At 56.0% G+C, this 23,376-nt stretch overlaps 3 protein-coding genes across 25 annotated transcripts in view; 2 read left to right on the forward strand and 1 right to left on the reverse strand.

The window, feature by feature from the left end:
- SCMH1 (Scm polycomb group protein homolog 1) overlaps nt 1-1,841 on the forward strand; it is a 187,336-nt gene extending 185,495 nt beyond the window's left edge. For all 13 annotated transcript variants that reach the window (XM_060140371.1, XM_060140366.1, XM_060140372.1 and 10 more), the window contains one exon: nt 736-1,841. Coding sequence is in view for 11 of the 13 variants with exons in the window: in XM_060140366.1 (XP_059996349.1) it covers nt 736-861 (126 nt within the window). In the remaining 2 variants the exon portion in view is untranslated. The remainder of the gene's footprint in view (nt 1-735) is intronic.
- A 6,150-nt stretch (nt 1,842-7,991) lies between these two features.
- SLFNL1 (schlafen like 1) lies at nt 7,992-11,691 on the forward strand. The gene is made up of 4 exons (XM_060142667.1): nt 7,992-8,378; nt 10,164-10,673; nt 10,783-10,926; nt 11,569-11,691. Exons 1-4 carry the CDS (start codon nt 7,992-7,994, stop codon nt 11,689-11,691), a joined length of 1,164 nt encoding a protein of 387 aa, XP_059998650.1.
- Nucleotides 11,692-15,116: 3,425 nt separating this feature from the next.
- CTPS1 (CTP synthase 1) overlaps nt 15,117-23,376 on the reverse strand; it is a 30,414-nt gene continuing 22,154 nt past the window's right edge. For 5 of the 11 annotated variants that reach the window (XM_060140386.1, XM_060140381.1, XM_060140384.1 and 2 more), the window contains 7 exons: nt 21,584-21,627; nt 20,242-20,338; nt 19,233-19,288; nt 19,033-19,129; nt 18,332-18,476; nt 17,659-17,750; nt 15,117-15,986 (listed from right to left, as the gene is read on the reverse strand). In XM_060140386.1, coding sequence (XP_059996369.1) covers nt 17,666-17,750; nt 18,332-18,476; nt 19,033-19,129; nt 19,233-19,288; nt 20,242-20,338; nt 21,584-21,627 — 524 coding nt within the window. In that variant the 3' untranslated portion in view covers nt 15,117-15,986; nt 17,659-17,665. Of the gene's footprint in view, nt 15,987-17,658; nt 17,751-18,331; nt 18,477-19,032; nt 19,130-19,232; nt 19,289-20,241; nt 20,339-21,583; nt 21,628-21,915; nt 23,343-23,376 lie in introns of those variants that run through there. The other 6 variants (XM_060140388.1, XM_060140382.1, XM_060140387.1 and 3 more) reach the window with 6 other exon arrangements.

Genomic DNA, 23,376 nt, shown 5'->3' on the forward strand with positions numbered 1-23,376 from the left:
TTGCCAGGTGGCCCCCAACTCTCCTACCTCATCAGAACCCCATCCTCTACTTTCTCCACTCTGAGCCTCCTCCATCTCTTCAAGTGGCCATTTGGCCCTGTGGCCAGGGGCTGCTGCTGACCCCCCTGCAGTGACCATACTCCTCATCTGGGGCTCAAACCCACTTCCCTGTAGCCCCTACCGCCTGGCGCTGTCCTGTGCTTGGGGCACTCTCACTGGTCACTCACTCCTTCAGGCCAGGTGGGTTTGGAGGGTGCTCTTAGGTCAGGCCCGAAGGTCTCACAGCTGCTCAGCGAGTGCCTGCTCTGTGCCTGGCTCACACGGAGGGGTCCCTGCTGCTCAGGAAGGAAGGTGACTCACCCGATAGCCCTTGAGGGGCGATACAGAAATAGTCCGTGATGAGTGACAAGTACACTGACTGGGGAGGCCGCCTGGGAGGAGACAGAATTGAGCTGACCTCAGAGGTTTGGGATCCGGGGAGACTGCCTCTCGGGCAGCAGAGAAAGGAGATTCCTATAAACGTGTGTGAAGAGCTTAACCTGGCGGGGGGTGGGGGTGGTCAGTAGTAGACGCTGGGGAGGGGTGGCTGGAGACAGAAGCTGGGGAGAACAGGTAGGCTGTAGCATCGCAGCAGGTTCACTGCCACGTGGCTGGCATCTCCCCGGGTGGCCTTTAATCAGGACCTGGGGTGGTCAGACCACCCAGGTCTGATGACGCCTCCCTCCATCCCCGCAGGAGATCGATGGCAAGGCCCTGCTTCTGCTGCGCAGTGACATGATGATGAAGTACATGGGTCTGAAGCTGGGGCCTGCACTCAAGCTCTCCTACCACATTGACCGGCTGAAGCAGGGCAAGTTCTGAACAGGGAGACGCAGCCTAGACAACCGAGGGATCGAGCAGAGGGGCCATCCTTCTCCCAGGAAGGAGGGCCATCGGCCCCCTCCCGGGCACCTCAGTGGGGTCCGAGGCTGCCTCAGGACTCCAGGAGGCTGTGTGGAGCTGCCAGCACTGCCCCTCCTGCCATGGTATGTCCTTCCATGAAGGGCCGAGACGGGCATGGGGCCCAGGGTTGCCACTGCTCTTCCCCTCAGCCCTGCCTCGGCTCTGAGGTCTCCTGTATTTATTGCTCAGGCCTGGCCGGCCTCTCCCCAGGAATTTAGACTGAACGCCTTCCAAGTGATGGAGGAAGGGGCTGACCCCTGAGGCCTCGGAAGACGGGGCCCTGAAGTGACACTCGTGCCCGGTCCCCTCACCACCCGCTGGGCCTGGTGTGGCTCCCCATTACCCCATGGCTCCTGCCTTCTTCTCACGAGATCCGCGGACTCCAAACTCATGGTGCAGACCTCTACCTTTTTTAAGAAAAGATCTTTTCTTATTAATTTATTGTTTCTGGCACTTGGGCAAGCCCTCCAGTTCATACCCCTCTCGCTCCAGACACTGGGTTTCAGGAGGAGGGAGACTGCCCTGCCCCGGCCCCAGACAGGCCCTCTCCAGAGCGGTGTGGCCCCTTTTCAGAGGACATTACCTAGGGTCCCTGTCCCCTTGCCTCTCTTCCTCCGCTGGGCCCTCTGCAGCCTCGGCCTCATCTGTGGGAATGGGAGTCCCTGCCCTGCACTGTCCCCACCGCAGCTCCCTTGCCCTGGCCAGAATTTCTGCTGAAGAAGGTTGGGCCCAATGATTTTAAGCCAAGAAGGCCCTGAGATGGATGGGAGAAAGGGGTCTCTAGGCTGGAGTCTGGTTGTACCCACTCCACTGTCCACATGCTTCCTTTGTAAGCAAGTCAGCAGCACAGCTGCCCCCGCTGCCATCTGGACTTATTTTATGTCAATTTGTTTATAAATAAAAAATACAGATGCCAGTGTCTTTGTAATCAGTCAACATAATCAGCGTGCCTCCGAAGGGCAGGCCACCGCCCCTTGTCTTGGTCTTTGCTCCTCGGTTTTATCTATGAGGAAACTTGGACAAGATGCTCCCTGAGTTCTCGTGACTCCAGCAATCCCTAGAGAACAGGCTGTCTGCCACGTGCCCACTGGGGCCCCAGCATGGCGTAGCCCCTGGGGAGACGGTATGAGATCCATTCTCTGCCCTCAAAGGGCTTTGTGCTCTGGTGCAGCCGGACAGCAGTGTGGAGGAAGCAGCCACAGGAAGGCCGAGCAGGAAGGGCAGTATTCGGGTCAACAGCTCCAAGGAGCCTCAGTGGCAGGGGTGAGGAGAGATGCAGGCCAGCCTGCAGGGCACCTCCTGCGCCATCCAGGGGCCAGTGCTCCAGTCCAGAACCTCACTTCCCTGTGGATAAAGGGCCCCAGGAGGAGAAGGTGTGGGGCAGTAGCACAGTGCAGTGTAACCTGATGATGACTAACACATCGCTGTGTGCCCCACCAGCTGCGCCATCTGAATTAGAATGATCTCAGATAATCTTCACAACAGACCCACTTTATAGATGAGGAAACTTAAGCTCTGATCGAATAGCCAGGAACTGCCAAAGTAGGCATTTAAAGCCCAGGAATCGGACTCCAAGGCCAGGGCCGAGGTTCCAGCCAGCGCAGCTACTGTATGTGATGCTTCAGGTGGGTCAGTTCCCTCCTGTGGGCCCGTCTGGCTATGAGGGGGTTCGACGAGGAGACCTCTGAGGATCCTACCAGCCCTCACCAGCGACTAGTTCCAACGTGGTGTTTTCCACTCGGCCACTGTGAGGTTCTAATCATGGGCCCCGTGAAGCAGTCAGGGTCGGGGCTGCCGAACTAGAAGCAGCCCATTTTCCACAGACTCCTGGACCTGTGTCCCGTGAGCTGTGCTCTTTATTCAGGGTACTCCCAAAGGGGGCCTTATTGGACCCTGGCGACAAACTTCTGGATGTGAAGGTGACACCAGCGTATGCAGGCAGGCCAGGTGTGCTGCCCGGCCGGGCTTGTGGAGCAAAATGGCTCCCACCCACCCTGTCCCTCGTCAGCGGGCACGCTCACCTTTCCAGGGAACACTCAGGGGCTTCTTGGTGCTAAGTCGTTTGTGGACGTTAGCTCGCTTAAACCTCGCTTACAGCTCTCAGAGATAACCACCATGTTCCCCCATTTTAAAGATGAGGAAACTAAAGCTTAGAGAGGTGAAGTTATAATACTTGCCCCAAACTCCACAGCTAATGAGGGGTGCGAGACAGCATACTGCCTGCCACACCCACCAGGCAGCCTTTGTCTTGGGTCCTGCTAACCATGCAGACTCGACTCCCACAGGCTACACTGGGGGTGGCGCTCACGCTGCAGACAGACCAGACACCCTGCCAGCATGAAGCAGGCCTTTCCGGTGGAGCAGTCCTTGCAGAGCCCACAGTCATCCACGACCATTCCTTGTTGCCCAGGTGACAGCTCAGGTGCAAGGGGATAAGACATGTTAGGGAGAAGTGGGGTTCACCCTGGTTTAGAAGCATCGTGCCACAGGGCAGCCAGTAACTCCCTAGTGCCATAGGCACAGCTTCCAGGTCCCCGTCAGGGACGTGCCTACTGGGTCCCTGTGCTCGGGAAGCCCTGCAGGAGGGCTATTTACAGTCTATGCACAGCACTCCTAGACCAGGTGATTTACAGTTAGGGGTCATTTTTATCATAAGCACTGTTGCCTTGAAATGGTTGACATTCCATTTTTATCTGGTTTCCAAGGGAACAGAACTAGAAGGGTAACCAGATGTCAAATTCTGCAGAAGGGGAAAGGATTTGTTACCGTTTCACTCATGCTGCCCTAACCTCTCGGGTCAGAATTGAACGTCATTTAAGAGAAAAAGCAAAAAAAAAAACCCAAAACCTCGACTTCTGAAACTGTTTCACAAAGCCAAGCCTTCTAATAGTGACCCAGAGTCATCCAAAGAAGCTGAAATGGTGTCCGGTGGGTGAGACCACACCACTGATCCCGACAGGGCAGCCACCCACAAAGCGGGAAGGCGTGTGGGGAAGTGGGACTGGGGGACAGAGGCCTCCGGCAGCAGCTTCCTGGGCCCACCCTCATCGCCATGACAAGGAGAGACATTGACTCCGCTGCTGAGGAACATCAGGAAGGAAAAACCCCGGCACTTCAGGAGAGAAGAGCGCAGGCTCCGCTCAGGGCTGAATCCTTGGGGAACCTCTCTGCCCCGTCCCCACCTGTGGTCCCTCCCCACCTGCCGGCTGTGTGGCCCGTGTCCCCGGGCTCTGCTCTGTCTCTGTTGCCCAGGCTGTTAGTCCTAAGCGGAAGTGTCCACAGCACCCTCTTCAGCATCTTTGTGGAACAACCCAGAGACCCTTCTCTGGGCTGTGTCACCGGTGGGCCAAGTGGACACAGTTTCTGCCCTCGTGCCCGATGCCACAACCCCTCCTCAGAAGAGCCACAGGTGACTTGCCCCTTGTCTCACAAATAAAGTTGAAAGCGCGGAAAACTGTCTTGCCTAGGAGACTCCAGACTCTCCCTCCCGCCCCTGTCGTCCCTCAGCTTTTTTGCAGCCTCCTTACCTTAATGCCCCGTCACCCCATCCCATCAGGGAAGCTCCCCAGCTGGAAACGTCCAGGCCAAGCGTGAGAACTGTGTGTGTGTGTGTGTGTGCTTGTCCTCCAACACCAAAGCCACCGAGGATGCTGCCAGGGGCCAGCGGCCAGCAGGTCCCAGGGTACAGACACCAGGCCCGAGATATCTGTGGGCAGCTGGGCTGGTCCTGTCAAAGGGTGGGCAGGAATCAACAGGCAGCCGCTGGTAGGCAAGGGGAGGAGTCAAGACTGAGGCTGGAGCGTCCCGGGGCCCGGATGGCGAAGGCTGCGTCCACACCACTCTTCCCCTGAGTTCCAGTCTGTTCTCCTGACAGCCTGTCCTCTCCCACTTAACGGCTGAGCTCAGCCCTCGCCCCTGCCCCGTCCCCTGCCCCTCAGCTGGGGTCCCTGGTTGGTTCGCGCAGACACCCGTGCTTGCTACGGTGTGGAGGATCGCAGCCACAGGCGCCACCAAGTGGACACTCCAGGTAACGTGAGAAGAGCCCTAGCCACAGCCCCCCTCTGCCCCTCATCTTCGGGCCCGCCTTGCATTCTTTTTTTTTTCTCATTCTTTTACTTTATATATTTGTTTACATCTTTATTGGAGTATAATTGCTTTACAATGGTGTGTTAGTGTTACTGTAGAACAAAATGAATCAGCTATATATCCCCATATCTGCCCCCTCTCGCGTCTCCCTCCCTCCCACCCTCCCTATCCCACCCCTCTAGGTGGTCACAAACCACCACCGAGCTGATCTCCCTGTGCTGTGCAGCAGTTCCCACCCACCTTTCATTCTTAACTTTAAATTCAAGAGGTTTTCTTCCTCCAGTGCCAAGTAGGGGTTGTCAGTAAGGTCACAGACATCCAGTGAGAGGACTAAAAGGGGCTGCTGTTCCACAACGCTGAACTCGTGTCCGCCATCACCCAGCTGTTAGCCTGAGATGCTGTAAATAACCCAGTTTACACTGCGGTGCGTTTCAGTATGTGAAATATCATTTTGTAAATGAAAGACAATTTTTACCCCCGCCAATAAAGAAGTGGAACTGATGTTCAGCTCACGTAAGGCTGTTAACAGAGCCCAGGGAAATATGTAATACAATCGTTTAAAGAGATTTCCAGCAAGAATGGGGAAGGATTTGGCACTCAAATCAGTTTGGGAAATTTCATGCCAAACAGCTGCCTGATAGCGAGACCCCTAGAGAAGTATGTTATGTTCACGTGTTCGTTATGTTCTCTGGTACAGCCACGTGTGTGCTCATCTGTCAGGGCGCCTCTCCCGGCCAGCTGTCTGTCTCTGCATAACTCATCATGACTCAAGTTAACCGTCCAAGACAGCCACAGCCCCCACTTGTTACTGTGAGAGCAGCTCGTGATGGCAGAGTCCAGAGAGGCCTGAAAGAAAGGGGGAAGCCTGGAGAGCTTAGAGCCGTTATTCCGTAACTCTCAGCCGTGGATGCAGAGGCGGGTCAGCCCTGGCTGCTGGGTCCCTCCCCCGAGCCTCAGTGCCACCACCTGGGGCCTCGGGCCTCCTCCTTTCCTCCACACCACAGTCTCCTTTCTCAAGTTCCCCACCCAAGCTTCTGCCTCAGTCTCTCAGGGAAACAAATTCATCGGCATCTTCAGAACGGCTGCTCAGAGAAAGAGGCAGCCTTCTCCCCATGCTGTCAAGCAGCTTCCCCAGTCTGCGGTATCCGCTTCTGGACACCACCCCACCCCCGTCCCCTCACCCCATCGAGACTTCCAGAAGCAGTGTGGGAAAGTGCTACCTACATCGGCATCATGAAAAGCACTTTCAAAGCCCCCACCCACCCAGGAACAGATTTCTGCATTAACAAAGGCTGTGCACCGCCCGAGTCCTGGTCCCCGGTCAAACAGCAGGTGACAACCCTGTCCTTCAAAAGACATGGCCGCACCTGACCTATTTCTCAGGGCTCTTCTGGACAGCAACCTCCATCTCTGGCAAAGAGAAGAGCCTGGTGTCAGGGGAGCCGTGGAACCAGCTGCGTTCTGATCCATTCTGGGAGGAGCTGGGCCCTGTCCGTGCTCAGGGGAGCCTGGGATTGGTGACTGAGGTGGGGATCTGCGTGGGCAGGAGGGCCCGGAGAGACCTGACAGAAGGAGGAAGTATGTCTTCAGTCCCTGGGTTCTAGGAGCTGCCCCGAAGAAGCCCCACACGAAGCTGCATGAGATACCCGTTTACACTGGGGTGGGGAGTAGGGAGGACTTTTCCTGGCTCCCTTGCCAAGCCTAGAAGCATTGTTGACTCTCCTGAGATCACAGAGGTGGCTGCACAGGCCCCACCCACTTCCTACAGCCCTGGTTCCCCCTCCCTGAGCCAAGCCCCCAAGCACCCTGGGGAGCTGCTGGGCAGGGGGCAGGGGTCTGTGGGAGCGGAGGGCTGGCACCTCCCACTCTCCCCCAGGAAGCATCAGGACATGAGGGTCACAGGCCTCCCTATTCCTCCTATTCCCGTTTGCCCTGAATGTCCCCACTCCAGCAGTGGTGGCCCCCAGGCCCTGACTGCCTCAAGTATCCAGTCTGAAGAGATGCGGGCCAGCGGCACCTGCCACGCAGACCGGAGGCTGAGTGTGTGGGGGCGAGTGGAGGGGCTGGTGTGTACACGTGTGTGCTCAGCTCAGGAGTGAGGACCCCTGGCCTAGCGGGAGGTGGTGGGCGACATACACGAGGGTCCAGCTCTGACCCTCATTCCGCCCCTCCTCACTTCTGCTCTCTGGACCCAAACCAGAGGATCTGGTCTAGATGAGCCTCGTCGAACTGTACGTATATATGCAAAGGCCATTGTTCTGGGGAGGGGCCGTAGCTTTCATCAGTGTACCCAAAGCAGAAGAACCTCGCTCTAAAACCCGCTGACCCAGCCTGACCCCTTCAGAACCTCTGCTGGGCTCACCCCGGCTTCAGAGCAGGCAAGGAGAAGCACAGGGGGGCCGCAACCAGTCCTCAAAGCCCTGGGTTAAGGCTGCTTCTCCAAAGGCCCCTTTAAAAGGTTTCTCTGGTGCCTGGAGGCTGGGCAGGAAACCCTGAAGGCATCTAGGAGGCCCCAGCCTGTGGATTGGTGAGGGAAGACAGGCCCACTGGGGCCAGTGAAAGGATGGGGGGAGGCGTGCCTCAGAGACCTGAGTTCCGGTCCCCTCTGCCCCGCTGGGAGCACAGGCTCGCAGTCCTCCCTCCTGTGGGATGGAGCGGCAGGTCCACATGCTCTGTTCTCTGGCTCAGCCCTGTCTGACTCTCCTCTTTCCTGTCCGAGGCTTTGGGCGGGTGGCGGCCCTCTGCCCACCCTCGCTCTCTGGCTCCACCCAGCCCCCGCCAATCTGTGAACCTCCCGGGAGCCTTGGCCCCTCCGAGTCCCCTGGGAGGCCCTGGGCTGACCCGAGAGCCCAGGGCCCCAGGAGGAGTGGCCAGCGGTGAGGAATCCCAGAAGCCCCTCCGAGGGAGACCCCTCCAGAGACCTCCAGGAAGAGATCACCGCGACACAGGTGCAGGAGCCCCTCATGGAGCCCCCAGGCAAGCGGCCCCTGCAGGAGCTCCCCGCAGAAGAGTCCGTGTCTGAGGACTCAAGTACCAAGGCGGCTCCCAGCAGGCATGTTCTCTACGTGGGCCACCTGAATCCCCAGTTCTCAGTGCCTGTGCTCGCCTGCCTGCTGCGAGACGCCCTGGAGCGGCTGGAGCTGCCGGTGGCGCGGGAGCACATCCAGGTGGTGAGGCAGCCACGCAAGGCCTACGCGCTGGTGCAGGTGGCCGCCCACGAGGACACCCTGGCCTCCCTGCCCTGGCGCCTACACACGGCCTTGGAGGAGCACCAGGTCATCCAGGAGCTGGTGGCCCCTGGGAAGGAGCTGGTGCTGGGTGAGGGCCGGCAGCCCTCAAACCGCAGAGAGGTGAGCGAGGCTTTCCCCTAGCCTCACTCGCGGCAGGCCTGGGTGTGGATGGCCTGTGCTGGGTGGGGGTGAGGGGTGTCTTGGAGAAACTGGGGACAAATCTGCAAACTTGGGGGCTGCTACTCAAATGACTATGGTCCCAGAGGGACACTGGAGGGACACTGACCCTTAGAGTTTGCCTCCAGCCTGGAAGCACAATGAAGGAAGACCTGAGTATCGAACCCTCCCTGGGTCCGTCTGCATCCGGCCTCTGGGCCGGGTCAGCCCAGGCACGAGGATACGCAAGGGTCCTGGCTTTCTCCTTGGCCGACCTCATCGGTTCAGTTGCAAAAACCAACACCTGCTCTGCCGGGCAGTACAGCAGAGAGTAGAGGCTCCACCCTGCCCTCAGGGAGCCAAGCTTCTATGAGCCAAGAGGGGGCAGACCTGGAGCTGGAGGAGGACCCAGGAGGGTCCTCCCTGCTCTCTGGGGACAAATTCCCCGGGGAGTGAAATCCAGGCTGGGGCTTAGGCAATGGGACAGGCACTTGGGGAAGGACATCCCCAGCAGAGGGATGTGGCGCATATGAGGGGACAGGGTGGGGATGGATGCATTTGCAGGGTGGGAAGCCGGGTGCTGTCGCTGGAGCTCGGGCTGCCGGGGGACTGAGGAAGAAAACCAGGCCAGAGGGCAGGGGCCAGGCCACCAAGGGCTGTGAGACCAAGGCAGAGGCAGCAAAAGGTCGGCTTCTGTGGGGGTGGGAGGGAAGAGTCAACTCACTTTTGAGGCGGTGGTAGTCACTCCGCAGGATGGGTGATCTTGGTTTGTCTTTTCCTTCGGGATGAAGACTCCATGCCATTTAAACTGTTGCAGAGCTACACAGCTAAACGGGCTTACATTTCAAGACCTGTGGCCTGATGGCATGTTTGTATGATAGCTGGTGGTTTTCTCAAGTCTCCGCTAAGTTTGTCTCCGCTGGGAGCTGCAGGGCTGGTAGGGATGTGCCTCTCATCACTACACCGCAGCCCACACTGAGCTCCCAGCCCTGGAAGCCACCTCTGGAGGCTGGAGGGCAGCAGGGAGCTAGGGAAGGGTTTTAAGGGAGGAATGACAGTGTGACTTGCATCTGGGGTCAGCGAAGAGGATGGATAGGACGGGGAGAGCCTGGAGGCAGGGAGTCCGATGGTGAGGCCCAGAGCAGGGAAGTGGCCCTGAGCAGGCTGCTCCCAGAGCCCTTGAACAGAGCAGAAACCGTGAAAGGGACTCAGGAGGGCCGGAGGAAAGTGGAAATTCAGGAGGACTGGTTCAGCAAGGCTTTCAGGGAGATCAGGAAGAGGGTGGCATCTCTGGGAGCCCCTCTCAATTCAGACATGCAGCTCTGTCACAGGGGACCTCAGGGTGCCGAGGTGTCTCCTGGGATGATCCAACCCTGCGCCTCAGAGGCCGACCCGTAACCCAAGTGGGAAAAGAATGGCTGCAGGTGTCCCAGGTCCCACCTGGGAAGGACAGTTCTTCCTACCCATGTGCATCCCATAGTTCACCTGGGCAGAGGGCAGCCTCAGGGGAGCACTAGCTGGTTCCAGCCCCTGACCCAGCAGGGTTTCCCGCATTGGCCTTGGGATGGTGGGCAGAATTAGCCCCCTCTGCCTGGGAGGAGCGTCAGGACGCCCGTGTTGCCTGGGCCCTGGGTGGATGGGGCAGGTGGACGGGGGGATTCTGGCTGCCTGTCCCTCCTTTGGCCGCCAAGGTCAGGGCTCCCGGCTCTTGCCTGGGCCCATATGCCCCGCTCTTATCCCCCACCCCAGCAGAAGGAAGACAGCAGCCCAAGCCCCAGCCCCAGCCCCATCCTGGGCTCCAGGCCCCGGCTGGCCTGGCTCGCCGGACCCCTTCCTACCCAGGTCCCCACCCCACGGCAGGACTCCCCAGGCCGGCCCAGTGGCACGCGCTCAGACAGCGCCATCGCGCACCAAGAGATCCTGGGCCAGGAGCTCCTCTTCCAGGGCGCCTTCCTGGGCAGCGAGACACGCAACGTGGAGTTCAAGAGGGGGGGCGGCGAGTACCTGAGCCAGGCCTTCAAGCACCACCTGCGTCGCTACGTGTGCGCCTTCCTCAACAGCGAGGGCGGCAGCCTGCTGGTGGGTGTGGAGGACAGTGGCCTGGTGCAGGGCATCCGCTGCAGTCACCGTGACGAGGACCGCGTGCGCCTGCTGGTGGACTCCATCCTGCAGGGCTTCAACCCCCAGGTCTTCCCTGACGCTTACAAGCTCACCTTCATCCCCGTGGTCAGCACCTCTGCCACCGGCACCCCCCTCAAGGTGAGTCCTGCACCCAGCGCCCCCAGGCTGCCCCGGAGCCAGAGAGGCGGGATTGGGGCTGCACACCGTCCGGTGCAGCGCCCGCAGAGCTGCCGTTGCCCTTCCCCAGGTGATCCGCCTGAGCGTGCACGCCCCCAAGGCCCAGGCCCAGCCGCAGCTCTACGAGACGGACCAGGGGGAGGTGTTCCTGCGGCGGGACGGGAGCATCCAGGGCCCCCTATCCGTACGCGCCATCCAGGAGTGGGGCAGGCAGGTAAGTGGCCCAGGCCAGGCAGGCAGGGTAGGGGCCACGCTGGCCCTGGGTCCCTCGGCCACCCACTGGGTAGGCTCGCAGCTGTCGGGTTTCCTCGGGTGCTCCCCAGGGGTTGGACTGCAACAACCCCGCTACCTCCGGTACTCCTCTGCGGTGTAGCTGGGGCCGCCGGGAGAGTGGAATGTTGAAGTTCTAAGACAAACCAGAGGGCTGCGTACTGCATTTGGGCGGAGGCCCTTAAGACGGGGAGGCAGTGAGTGCTGGACACAGCACTTGGACACAGTCCCAAGGAAAAGCCTTTTCAAGAGAAAAACATAGGTGACAGAAAAACAGGAGAGGCCAAGGGGCTGACAGAGAGGGAGAAGGACATGGCGGGGGGCTGCCAGCCTGAGCCCGCCCCGGTACTTGTGCAGGCTGCGGAGGACAGGTCACCCCAGCGTCTGGGATGCTGGCAGGACTCTCCCCGAAACCCCAGGGCTGACTTGGTCAGGGGACTTGGCTCCTCCACCTACCAGGGCCAGTACGGTGCCCATAGACCTTAAGCAGGCCCCCCAGGCTCTCTGGGCCTTCCCTTCCTCCACCAGTTCAGCCCCGGTTCTGAGATGATGTCAGCTTAGGCACGCTTCTCCGATGTCCCCTCAGAAGTGGACGGCTGAGCTGAGCAAGCTGGAGGAGAGGCTGCGGGTGCTGACAGCCGAGAAGGAGCAGCTCCAGCAGCAGCTGCAGCGGTACAAGCCCATCTCCTGCGCCTGCTGCGTCCTGTGAGGGCCCAGCGCTCTACCTGGAAAACACAGGGCCGTCCTACTGACCCTACGTCCCCCCAGTAAAACCAGTCTGGGCTGCTCAGAGGTGGATGGGAGCTCTGCACTTGCTGGCTCCTTCTATAACAGTGTGCTCACACGGGCTGGTCCCCACGTGGTGTCAGTCCTGAGCAGACCCCGATCTGTGTAGCTGAGAAATTGTGCTTAGCACGATCCCCAAGGCAACTTACTTTCAGAAAGAACGTGTGAAACCTTGGCCAGCGCTCTCCTTGGGCTGAGCTGTAAGGGACCGTCCCTCTGGGTCTCTGACTCCCGTTGGCTAGGCAGGTCCAGAAAGGGACTTGTCACCTTGGGAAAGCCCCTCTGCAGATGGCAAAGTACACTGATAACTGCGGTTACAGGGTGGACAGGCCACCCTGCAGACCCACCCCTGGCTTGCTGGGATTTGGGACTGTCAAAGCTCTGTAATAAATCACATGCCCCCAGGCAAGAATGGTTCTTTCTAGAACACTTGGCTGGTTGGATGCAGCTGGGTAGAGTCCCATGCCCAGCCCATTTCTGTCCAGGGGGCCCTGAGTCCCTCCCCCTACAAAGCTAAGGAGTAAGGGGGTAAGGAGCCTGGATGGTTGGGTCCCAGTCCATCTCCGCCTTGAAGACGGGTACCTTAGGGCAAATCACAATACTTCTGCTTTAGCTTCTTCATCTACAGGACAATAGGGGGCAGCTGGCACCCTGCTTCTCTCCAGCACACACCAACACCTGCACAGGGAGGGTCTGACTTCCATTCCATGCACCCTCCAGCCACTGGAGAGGATTCCTGCTCTGGCCATTTCCCCTGTCATCTCCGCCAGTGGAGCCAGAGGCTCTATAAAGCCAACATCTGCACCTGGGCAAGAATGGTTCTTTCTAGAACATGCCTGGGCTCAAAGACCTCCAAGAGCTCCCCATCTCACCAAGAGCAAAGCCCAAATATCAGTCTACACAATCCCCCCTGACTTGGCTCACCTGCCCTCAAGGCCTCCTGCCTCTTGCTACTGCATTCCAGCTACACTGACCAACTTGTTTCATGAGCACACCGGCCTCAGGGCCTTTGCACTGGCTGCTTCCACCGCCTGGAATACTCCACCCTCAAGTGGAGAGGAAAGGAACCTCCCTACCCATTCTATTGCAAATTACTCTCTTCTTCCCTGCTTCCATCTTTTTCTTTCTGCAGAGCACCTGTCAGTCACACTGTAGCTTTTATTTGTTGTTTCCTCCTCACTAGAATGCATGCTCATGGGGACAGGGATTTTGGTCTGTTTTGTCCACTGCTTTAAGTTTAGAAACTAAAACGTAGCTGGCATGCGGCAGATGCCCAGTAAATATTTGCTGATGAAAGAATCAAGGATACTCCTAAATTTGGGGCCTGAGGCACTAGAAAACCATGAAACTTTGTCGAAGAGGGTATTTCACAGGACTGGGGGTCCATGGAACACACTTCAGTGATCCCCTCTCCCTCCCCCAGCCTAGAGGTCCTTGGCCACATCCATGGAGTAGACAACAGAGGACCCCTCGTGGGCCAATCACAACTGCTCTGAAACTTGGTTTTCCCATTTACCAAACACACTGGTTATAGGGACCGAAGGTGGTAATGGATGCCCATCTCATGATGGACTACCAACCCACTGAACTGCTCGGGGTCACTGAACTTAGGGCCTGAGCCAGCTTCTCAGAAGCCACCGAAGAACTGCACAGAGGGGCTTCCCTGGTGGTGCAGTGGTTAAGAATCCGCCTGCCAATGAAGGAGACACGGGTTCAAGCCCTGGTCCAGGAAGATCCCACATGCTGCGGAACAACTAAGCCCATGCACCACAACTACTGAGCCTGCGCTCTAGAGCCTGCAAGCCACAACTAGTGAGCCCACGTGCCACAACTACTGAAGCCTGCGCGCCTAGAGTCCGTGCTCCACAACGAGAAGCCACGACAATGAGAAGCCCGCACATCGCAACAAAGAGTAGTCTCCGCTCGCCCACATACAGCAACGAAGACCCAACGCATCCAGAAATAAAATAAATAAATAAGTAAAATTACAAAAAAAAAAAAAAAACTGCAGAGGATGTGCAGCTCGAGAGGTCCGAGGGGACCCACTGCTGAGCGCCCCCCTCGGGCCAGGCGCAAGGATGCCCAGGCACCGCGGCCCTCGGAGGTGCTCTACAAAGGCAGAACCTGTCCGGATCACCAGTGCTGAAGAGAAGGGTGGGGGGACTTGGCCAGGCTTACTCCCCAAAGAGAAGCCTCCGGGCGCTGGGCAGCCAACACCGGGCGTGAAGGCCACCCTCCGTGCAGTCTCGGCTTCAGCCCTCGGCCCTGCTACTGCCCTGTCTCCACAGCCAGGGTGGCAGGCTGGTCGGGCTTTGCAGCCCCTGGAGAGCCATCCTGGGGGGCGGGGGGGGGTCCCTTTTCTAGAAAGGTTATGCAAGCAGCCAGCACTTCACAACCAGTCAGCGGAGGACTTCTCCAAGCAGGGGCGGGCACAGCTGACCCTGAGAGGCTTTGAAAACTGCCCACTGTCGTAGGGAGCTGCTGTCACCAACAGGCCTAAGAGCCCTCAGTTTGGGGAATGGCTCTTATAAAAATGACTGAAGACTGTCTGATGGGACCACCAGATGGGAGAAGGGGTTAGAATTCACCCAGTCAGCCACATTCAAAGCACCCAAACAAGTATGAAGGCCTCTGTAAGTGAAGACATTGTATCTCAGCCCGTGAGAAACACGGACAGAGGCAGCTGGGTTGCCCTGGGTCAGGAAGCGGTGTTCCCACACGGGCTCTGGGGCCTCAGCCGTGATGGTGGCCTCGGACCAGTGCATGGAGGGACAAGAGGGAGCCCGCCTCCTTTCTGGTTCTCTCTGATGGAAGGGCTGTGCCAAATGGTGAGAAACATTTTTCTCCCAACACCCCCTTTCCAAATGAAAACCAGCAAAGCCTGCCGACCGTTGACAAACAGCCCGGCCCGAGCCCTGAGCCTCGGCCTCAGACACACTTTGCAGAGGAGCTGGCTCATGGGCAGGTGGTCCCAATGTTGCCAACGTGCCACGAGGAGCGTGGATTCAGTATCTCGAATTTCACTGTGGAGGGAAAACCAGGGAGGCCGATGACCTGAAATCGGAAGGCCTGGGTGCAGGAGGGCTGCCGGGGAGCGGACGGGGGCGGTGAGGCTTCTCTGTACCTCTTCGTGCCGAGAACCTAAATTTGAAGCCTCTTTGGAAAATTCTGGTTCCTATTAAAAAGAAAGGCTTCTCTCTTAGCTTTTAAACAATCAGATCACCCACCTCAGCTGCTGCTCCCCGGGAGGACAGCCCAGCACTGACGGCTCAGGGGACGCACACACGCCGGCCCCGCACTCAGACGGCGCCCACCCGGCTGCGACACAAGCACTCCAAACAAAGTGTGTCTCTTGCTCTGCGTTATTTATTTCTTAAGTTAGAGTATACACCGAGTCCAGCCAGGATATAATGGGCACGCAGCTCTGCCTGTCGTTATACCACATTAAGAAAATAGCTTTTCATACATTGCATTTCAACCGTAGTAACACCATTCTGGAAGGCAAAAGTCCCCTTGAGCAAAGCTGTAAAGTTCCCTCGAGCAAAACCCCATGTGAGAGGAGTTTAGAGGCAGTTTCCCCAAAAGATTCTTTGTTAAGTGACCCCTTGATGCAAGGAGTGATTCCCGAGAAGAGAAGCGCGGCTTCTAAACTCAGACTTCAGAGAGACAGAGTTCTTGCCGTTCTGTGTGACGCCAAACTGACCGTCCTTTTGGACAACGAGTCCTCCAGCACAGGGCAGGGCCGACTCTGTTTCTGGTTTCACGGCTCTTGCTCAAGCAGTGCCCTCGGGTTCCGGCACTGGGCTGTGAGCACCAGCTGGACTCACCCCTCTCTGCCCACACAGGCCGCACGGCCCACCTTTTATAATGGCCTCGGCATCGGGGGAAGGAACAGCTACGCGCTCGAAGCCACAGTGACGCAAGGTGGCTGGAGAAGCGCGGTGACCGATGGGCTCCCCTGGCACCCGGCCAGCACCCGCTCCGCCCGGATGTCCTGCTTCTCGCCCGAGGCTGGAGGACCGCAAAGGAGAGTGTGGGACACCAGTCAGCACAGCGTGCGGGAGCCGGGACACATGGCGGGACATGCAAGTCACAAGTACCTTCCGTCAAAATAAAATAATCTTAATAAAAACATAATTTAAAGGAAGTGTCAAAAGCTGAATGTAAAATCAAAGCTGTAAACTCCTGAAGTCCAAAGGCTCTCTTCAAGGATCACCCCTGTTTAAAAAAAAAAAAAGAGCAATTATATGACGTATGTTAAAGTAAAGAAGTTAGGATTTGTAGCCAGCTGCTATGGTAAACTATGCCTGGTTTTCATCGAGGACCAGTCGTAGTAGGAGCCTAACATGAATGAGAAGCTAAATTTCTGATTCCTATGGAATTATACATTTTCAAGACCTTACATGGACTCCACCTCTGCCCCAATACAAGTGTTCTTTTCCACAGCAGCAGACTCTTAACAGTGCCACTGACAAGGAATACATGCTCCAGGGGAGGCAGTTAGAAATTCCGTATCATTGACCAAATATCTACCCCTTTACTGTTACAAAGTTTCCTTTCTCTCCACCGCAGTTACTTAGACTATCAAACTGCCTACAGCAAACTATCTGGTGAAGGTTAATGAGTACATCAGTGCTAAATGCTGACCTGGCAGAGTAGGCAACCAATGCCCTCCTCCTGATTTAGACCTACTTCTCATGTCACCCACCGGACTAAGCTTATCACAGGCCAGGCAGCTAGGGGCCATGGGACCGTGAGAGCAGACCTGCGAGTGAAGAGGCCCCCTGGTGGAGAAGGCAAGGTGTGCAGGATTCAGGGAGGTCACCTGCCCGTGCCTGAGGCAGGAGCTCATCTTACCTGTGGGGGGACCCCCACATCCCTGGTTCTCCCTTGGACCCCACAGAGTTCCGGCTGATGCCCCAGCCCCCTTCTGAGTGTATATTTCTGCCGACAGTTCGCTCAGTTACCTTAATGGGAATTTATACAATTCTCGGCAGTCGCCCACAGCTACTGCACTTTATAAACTTACGTGGTCACAAAAGACAAATATTCCAAGTTTGTTCAATAACTGCTCCGATTTTAACGGATTTGAAGAATAAGCAGCAATCAACACAAAAGTGTTGTATGTATTGGTTTTAAAGCACTTCTGGGGCTTCCCTGGTGGCACAGTGGTTAAGAATCCGCCTGCCAATGCAGGGGGCATGCGTTTGATCCCTGGTCCGGGAAGATCCTGCATGCTGCAGAGCAACTAAGCCCATGCGCCACAACTACTGAGCCTGCATGCCGCAACTACTGAAGCCCACGCACCTAGAGCCCGTGCTCTGCAACAAGAGAAGCCACCGCAATGAGAAGCCCGCGCACCACAATAAAGAGTAGCCTCCGCTCACCGCAACTAGAGAAAGTCCGTGCGCAGCAACAAAGACCCAATGCAGCCAAAAAAAAAAACAAAAAATAAAACTACTTTTAAAAATAAAGCACTTCCTGGTACAAGCTTGAGGGTCTGCAGAAATGACACTATGTTTTCCTACCTGTCACCTCCTTCAAGATCTCCAAGTTTACAGCTACATGAAATAACATGGCTCTAAGAATCCAGTTCCCCCAGATTTGGTCAGATTGGCACCTGAATGTAGCAATCGGCAAGGAGACAATTGCCCCGTGCCTGGTGTCCCCCTGCTGGAGTCCCCAAAGCAGGGTGGGTAGATGTACTGTAACTGGGACGGGGCGGGGGGTGGGGGGGGCGTCTCACCCATTTGATGCCCACGCTGACCTGACCACTTACATCCTCTGGCAGATGAAAATTTTCAACACTAAACTTTCAGGATATCCTTACAATTCTATTGTTATCACCATTGAAAACAAAATAAAACTAAAGCTTAAAAATATCACTTACGTTACCATCAGTCATGATTTATTGATGGAAACTTCAGTTCAGTGATTTCAGAGTCAGGGGAGCTGCTCCCACTTCTGTCACTGTAGGTGTCCCTGTAGAATTCAGATGGTTTATCCATCAGCTCCCACCAAACACTTGCTTCTCTTCCCTCATTCTATAGCCACCACTACCACAGGGATGCTTGTCTGCACAGAGCAGAAATCAGAGACATTATATATTTAGCAGAAAGCTGCAGAGGCATTTTCTTCTTCTTGTTACAGAAGATACACATTCGCTTTATACTTCAGTCATGATGCCCTAACCACCGAGACAGGGTAACCGACTGGTTCCAGATAAAGGTAGCAGTAGGGCATGAAATCCACCCAGGCTGTGGCCGACACCCCGATGAAGAAACACAGTTCCCCATTGACCACAGGGTCCCGGATGTGATCGTGGCGCCAGATGCTGCAGAGGGGGAGACCTGGCCACCATGCTGGGTGGCTGGGGAAGGCCAGGGGTGGCACAGAAGCAGCCTGAGAAAACCCCAGAGAAGGAGAGGAAGCTTGCGTGTCAGCATGAGAAGCGCCCAGCAAGGCTCCCCGTTCCTGTGGTTTTGCTCATCACTGATGGTGTGATGATGGCCCGCTGGAAGGCATCATTGACCACTCAAGGGACTAAGGGAGCGTAACCCCACCTGGGCGAGAGCCTGCAGCCTTTCTGGAGGTAATGTGGGAGCCTCCCCACGGAGGCCAGGAGGAGGCCAAAGTACGGTGGGGAAGGCTTGATAGGTCTGGACAGGAACTCAGGGTGATACTGAACTCCAACGAAAAAGGGATGATCTGAAACAGAAACGCGAAAGAACCAGCTTCACTGTGTGTCTGCGTAACATGTGAAAGATGGGGAAAAATCTGGTTAAATGCTCCACATTTCTGCAGACCCTAAAATGATTTGAAAACAACTTATTGGGAGCCTGGGTAGAGGTAACCCCAAAGCACGGGAGAACCGATGCTCTCCCACCTGCACGCTGTCACCCTGCGGCCAAAGGCGCCTCCTCTCCAGGTTCCTGCCGCCCTTCCCCTCGCCACCCCACCCCCACCCCCAGCTCCCTGACTTGCACGGGATTGAGTCCTGCAGGTCACGTGAGATTAGGCTTGAGAACCAAGTCCAAGCTCTCCTTCTGAAGAACGAGGACCTGAAGCCAGAGGTCAAATGGCAAGGCCGCAGCGCAAGGGTGAGCCACCCGGGGCCCCAGAACCTCGCTCACCAAGACCCCCAGACAGCGCCGCTGCCTGATGCGGTTAGGTCAAGGACACCAACTTACACTGCTGTGTTCTCCCCACATGCCAAGAAAGCCTGACTGAGTTCCCCACTAAACACCACGGCCCAAGCGATCACCTTCCAACTCCACAATTTCCATTCTCTCTCCTTCAACATCTTGGCCAACAAACTTCAAGCCTTGCTCCTCCAAACTCTTTTTCAAGACTGGATTCACCTGTCGAGGCACGAAGAACAATTTTGCTGGGCTCTCAGCTGACTGCGTGTCCGGCGTAACAGAAAGGAGAAAATGTGAAAGGTCACAGAGCTCAAATCCTCACCTCAAATCTGTGGCGGTGCCTCTCTTCCAGGTAATCTGCATCTCCGTAGAGTTTCCCTGGCAAAAGAAGCAGGCTGGCGTAAAGCATTCCGATCTCACAAAGGAGGCTATTCACAACCACATCTTGCTTCCCGGGTTGCTTCTTATCCTACCCGGCCAGGCCCTCTGAAGGTTATTTCTATGACTCTCCTACCGACCCCACCGCCTGCTCTAGCAGCACAGTTCAGACTAATTCTTGGGCCTCGACTCTTTGCAACCAAGGAAAACTAACAGAAACAGACTTTCACCACCACCTCTCACACGTGACTACAGAGGCACAAAGCGCTCTGGCGGCACCCAAAGCCGCACAGCACCTGCTGTGCCTGGGGACCCAGCGCGGCCCGTGACAGCGGGTGTCTTCCCTGAGCCAGGTGAGACCCCCAAACCACAGGACCCCCAAACCAGCCGAGGACTGGACGACCACCTACTCAAGTGATGCAAACTACGGTGCCTCCAAACCCCAGACAGATGCACGGGTGCCCTGCCAACGATGACAGTTCCCAGTGGGAAGAAAAGAAAATCCAATCGAGTTCTTTTAAGTATTTTCCTCCTCAAATTTCCCCTACGTCTTTAGCATATATTAGTACTTGTGGAATAAAATCTATTTAGGTTGAACCGGATGAGACTGCCATTTTTGTGGGACAAAAGTCACCAAGATCAGCAGTTTCATCTGGTTCGACCTGATAGGATAGGAGAGTTAAGGCTGCAGTGGACTTCACCTAACCGCCTCATTCTGCTGAGGGGTCCACACCCAAAGTCCCCCAGGTTCCCAGCTGTATTGCCTGTGACCTCTCTAAGAGCCACAGTGCTTTCTTTGGCTATTACAGTGCATCCTAAGGAGTGTCACCAGGAGAGGAAAAAAGAACTTCAAAAGTAAGAACAAAACCAAAAACGCCAGCCTGGCCACAGCACCAAGACGTGTGTCCTGGACATGCCAGCCACAGGCTGGGCCCATGGGAGGCAGCTCTTACTCATGACAGAGTTCGTGGTCTGGAACAGGGTTCTCCTCTTTCCCAGCCTCATGGTTCCGCCCATCTGGCCAGGGTTGTGTTCTGGCATGTCTATGACCTGGAGACGTTCCAAAAACAAACATGTGCTACCAAACCCTGCTTCGGTTAGGAGACAGACCGCCCGCACTGAGCCGTGAGGGGGCCCAGCCTTTCCTCAGAAGCGACACTTGCAGAGGAAAAGGCCTCCCAGTGATCATTCTTAAACCTTTGTTGGGTAAGTGTTTAATCCTCAGCCCGTCCTCCTGAGCCGCAGGACCAGACACAGCTGCCCCCTCCCCTGGCCGCTCCTGCCCCGACACTTGGGATCCTAAGTGCCTGCTCTAATAAAGACTAACACAGCAGCGCGGATACCAAACCAGACATGTGCGCACACGTTTCCTCCACTAGACTGACAGCTGCTCAGAGGAAAGGGATGCTCATCTGGGGTTGGCTGTGAACCGGGAGAGTTTGGTGAACATCTGTGATACGCGGAGGCCGAGGCCCCTCAGCTGTGACAGCCCAGCCCACTGCCCGCTCCCCCGAGCACCTTCTGACCTGGTAGACCTTCTCTGTGCTCCCCTACCTCCCCAGGGTCCCACGCTTCAAAACCTCTGCTCTTTTCTTCCTGAGGTCTGAGTATTAGCAAAGTTCAATTTCAGGTCAATAAATACATACTAATGCTGTTCAAGTGCCCTGAGGTCAAGAGTCTTGTCCACCTTGTTTATCACAACATCCTCAGTATCAAGAACAGACCTGTCACGCTTGGGCTGGGGATTCAAAGATGAATAAAGGCATTGTCTGTCCCCAGCTGAGCCACATTCCTCTGATGGGAGACATAACACGAGGAATGCCAGCCTCCTAGGGCTCCAGCCACCTAGGGCTCAAGCCTACGTCACACAATCAGTACTAAATTCCAGCAGTTCTTTAAAAAAACACCCATCTCCGAGGGTTGCTGGGGATTAAGTGAATTAATATACACAAAGCAGTGAGCACAGTGCCTGGTAGATAATAAGTGCCTGCCTAAGTGTTTCATGTCAGTATTGTTCTAAAGCGCTCCTGGGAGGTAGCAGGGCAGGGGTGGAGAATTACTTTAATCAGGCTGCGGTGGCACCTGTCTTAAAAACTTTCTGTGGCAGACTGGGAAGAGTAGTGAGAGACTACACGATGAAAAATAAAAGTTCTCCCTACCTGGGACGTCTGAAAGCGCGGGACCTCAGGGTGCTTTGGAATGAACCCAGGGGTCTCATTTCCCACCTCCAGCCCTCAATCACGTTCATCAACGCCCCTTCCACACCCTTCCAGATGCTCCAGACACTGGACTCACCACAGGATGATTGGTGTTAGGGTCAAACTCCGTAGAATTGGCATCTGAGAAACCAAAATACCTTTGTTATAAAAATAGTTACAACAAAACTGATTTCTTAAAAGTTTCATTCCTAAGCTCTAAATCACAATTTCCCTCCTCAGTTTAAAGTTATTCAGTGATTAGAACCAAAACCAGGGATGACATTTTTAAGATATAAGATACTCAACACACAAACACAGGTGAATTTTTTCCCATTACACCTGTAGCCCTCTGCGAAGTCAAGCTGCACAAAGTGGGGAAATCGGAAAGTCAAAACCGACGGCACAACCTCCAAATCCTTATTCAGACAGTGCATCCTTCTGACGGCTTATATTGTCTCAATTTTTTCACTTCTCGTCTCAGACTGTATCTCTCCTCAATGGGCAAATACCGTTTCTTCATTTCTTTCATCCTCAGCATCTTATACACTGCACTACCCAACTGCCCCACTCAAGAGCTAAATCAAAAATTAACCTTTCTATCCTTTACTGAATTTACCGACTAACCAAAAGGGAAACCACTGAAGACTAAAAGGGAAAGAACCAAGTCCCTGGCACTGCGCGTCTGCTTGCTCTTTCTGTGCGACACGCGGGACATCGTTCCCCTCTGGGGCCTACACGAGGGCCAGGCCTCAGATGCGAGTCAGCTCATCACCAGGTCACTCATCCACCTGGGGACCCCAGTGGGTACAGCAGCAGGAGATCATGGCTGTGAAGGGGTCCAGGGTGCCCGAGGGGCACCTCTAGGGTGGTGGGTGGTAGGACAGTGCCTGCCAGGAGCTCAGAAGCCAGCACCAGGGAGCATGATGCCTACAGAACTGAGCCACCGTCCCCTTGGGGTTACTGTGAAAAACGTGACGTGAACCCAGCCCTAACGGTCAGCTGGGCACAGGGAATCATACTGGTAAAGTTGGGCAGTCTTTCTATTCCTCGGGTTCTCGGGCTGCTCCGCTGAGTTTTCTTAGAGCTCGTAAGGGTCCCGTAGCAGGCCCTTCCCTTGGCGGCCCTGATGGGGCCACTGCACCCCAGGGCTCACGCCGTGTATGGCCCGCTGCCCCACTGGCTGGGCTCGGCCGTGGGACACGAGCAGGCTCAGTAAAAGCCAGCAGAGCAAGCCTGTCATTTCGGGAGCCAGGCAGTCGCCACGCTGTGAGGAAGCTCAGCTGAATTAGTGAACGATGAGACCGAACCCCTGTCCCCGCTGGACAGGACGAGCTCAGACACACCACGTGGAGCAGAAAACCACACAGCCAGTCCACGCAACCCACAGAGTGCTGAGAAACAGGAAACCACTGAGTTCTCAGTCTGGATGCAGTAATATAGTCTGTGAGGCATGGGGCCAATATTAGTGAGTATTCCCCAAGTGCCAGGCACTGTGCTGGGACTATTTATAGGCATTATTTCATTCAACTCCTACAACCATGTGACGTAGGTACCACTATGACCCCCATCTTACAGAAGAAACTGAGGTCCAGAAAGACTAAGTAAGTAACTTGCCTAATATCACCCATCCTGAGTGATAAAGTCAAAATCTGAGCCCAGGTCTGACCAGCTCCAGCACCCAAGTTCATAATAACCACACAGCCTCACACCAGCCAGAGTTAGTTTCCTTGCCGGACACCAGCTCGGGGACGGTGGTCGTGATGACAGGAGTGCGGGCATCCCCAGAGCAGCAGCTGCAGGGGCAGAGCCAGGCGACTTGCTCAGCTGTGTTCCCTCCTCCGGTGGTTGGCGGTTCCCTCGGAGGACAGCGCTTTCCCTCAGTAAATTCAG

The sequence above is a fragment of the Lagenorhynchus albirostris genome, chromosome 2, assembly GCF_949774975.1.
Source record: "Lagenorhynchus albirostris chromosome 2, mLagAlb1.1, whole genome shotgun sequence".
In the NCBI taxonomy this organism is placed as follows: domain Eukaryota; kingdom Metazoa; phylum Chordata; class Mammalia; order Artiodactyla; family Delphinidae; genus Lagenorhynchus; species Lagenorhynchus albirostris.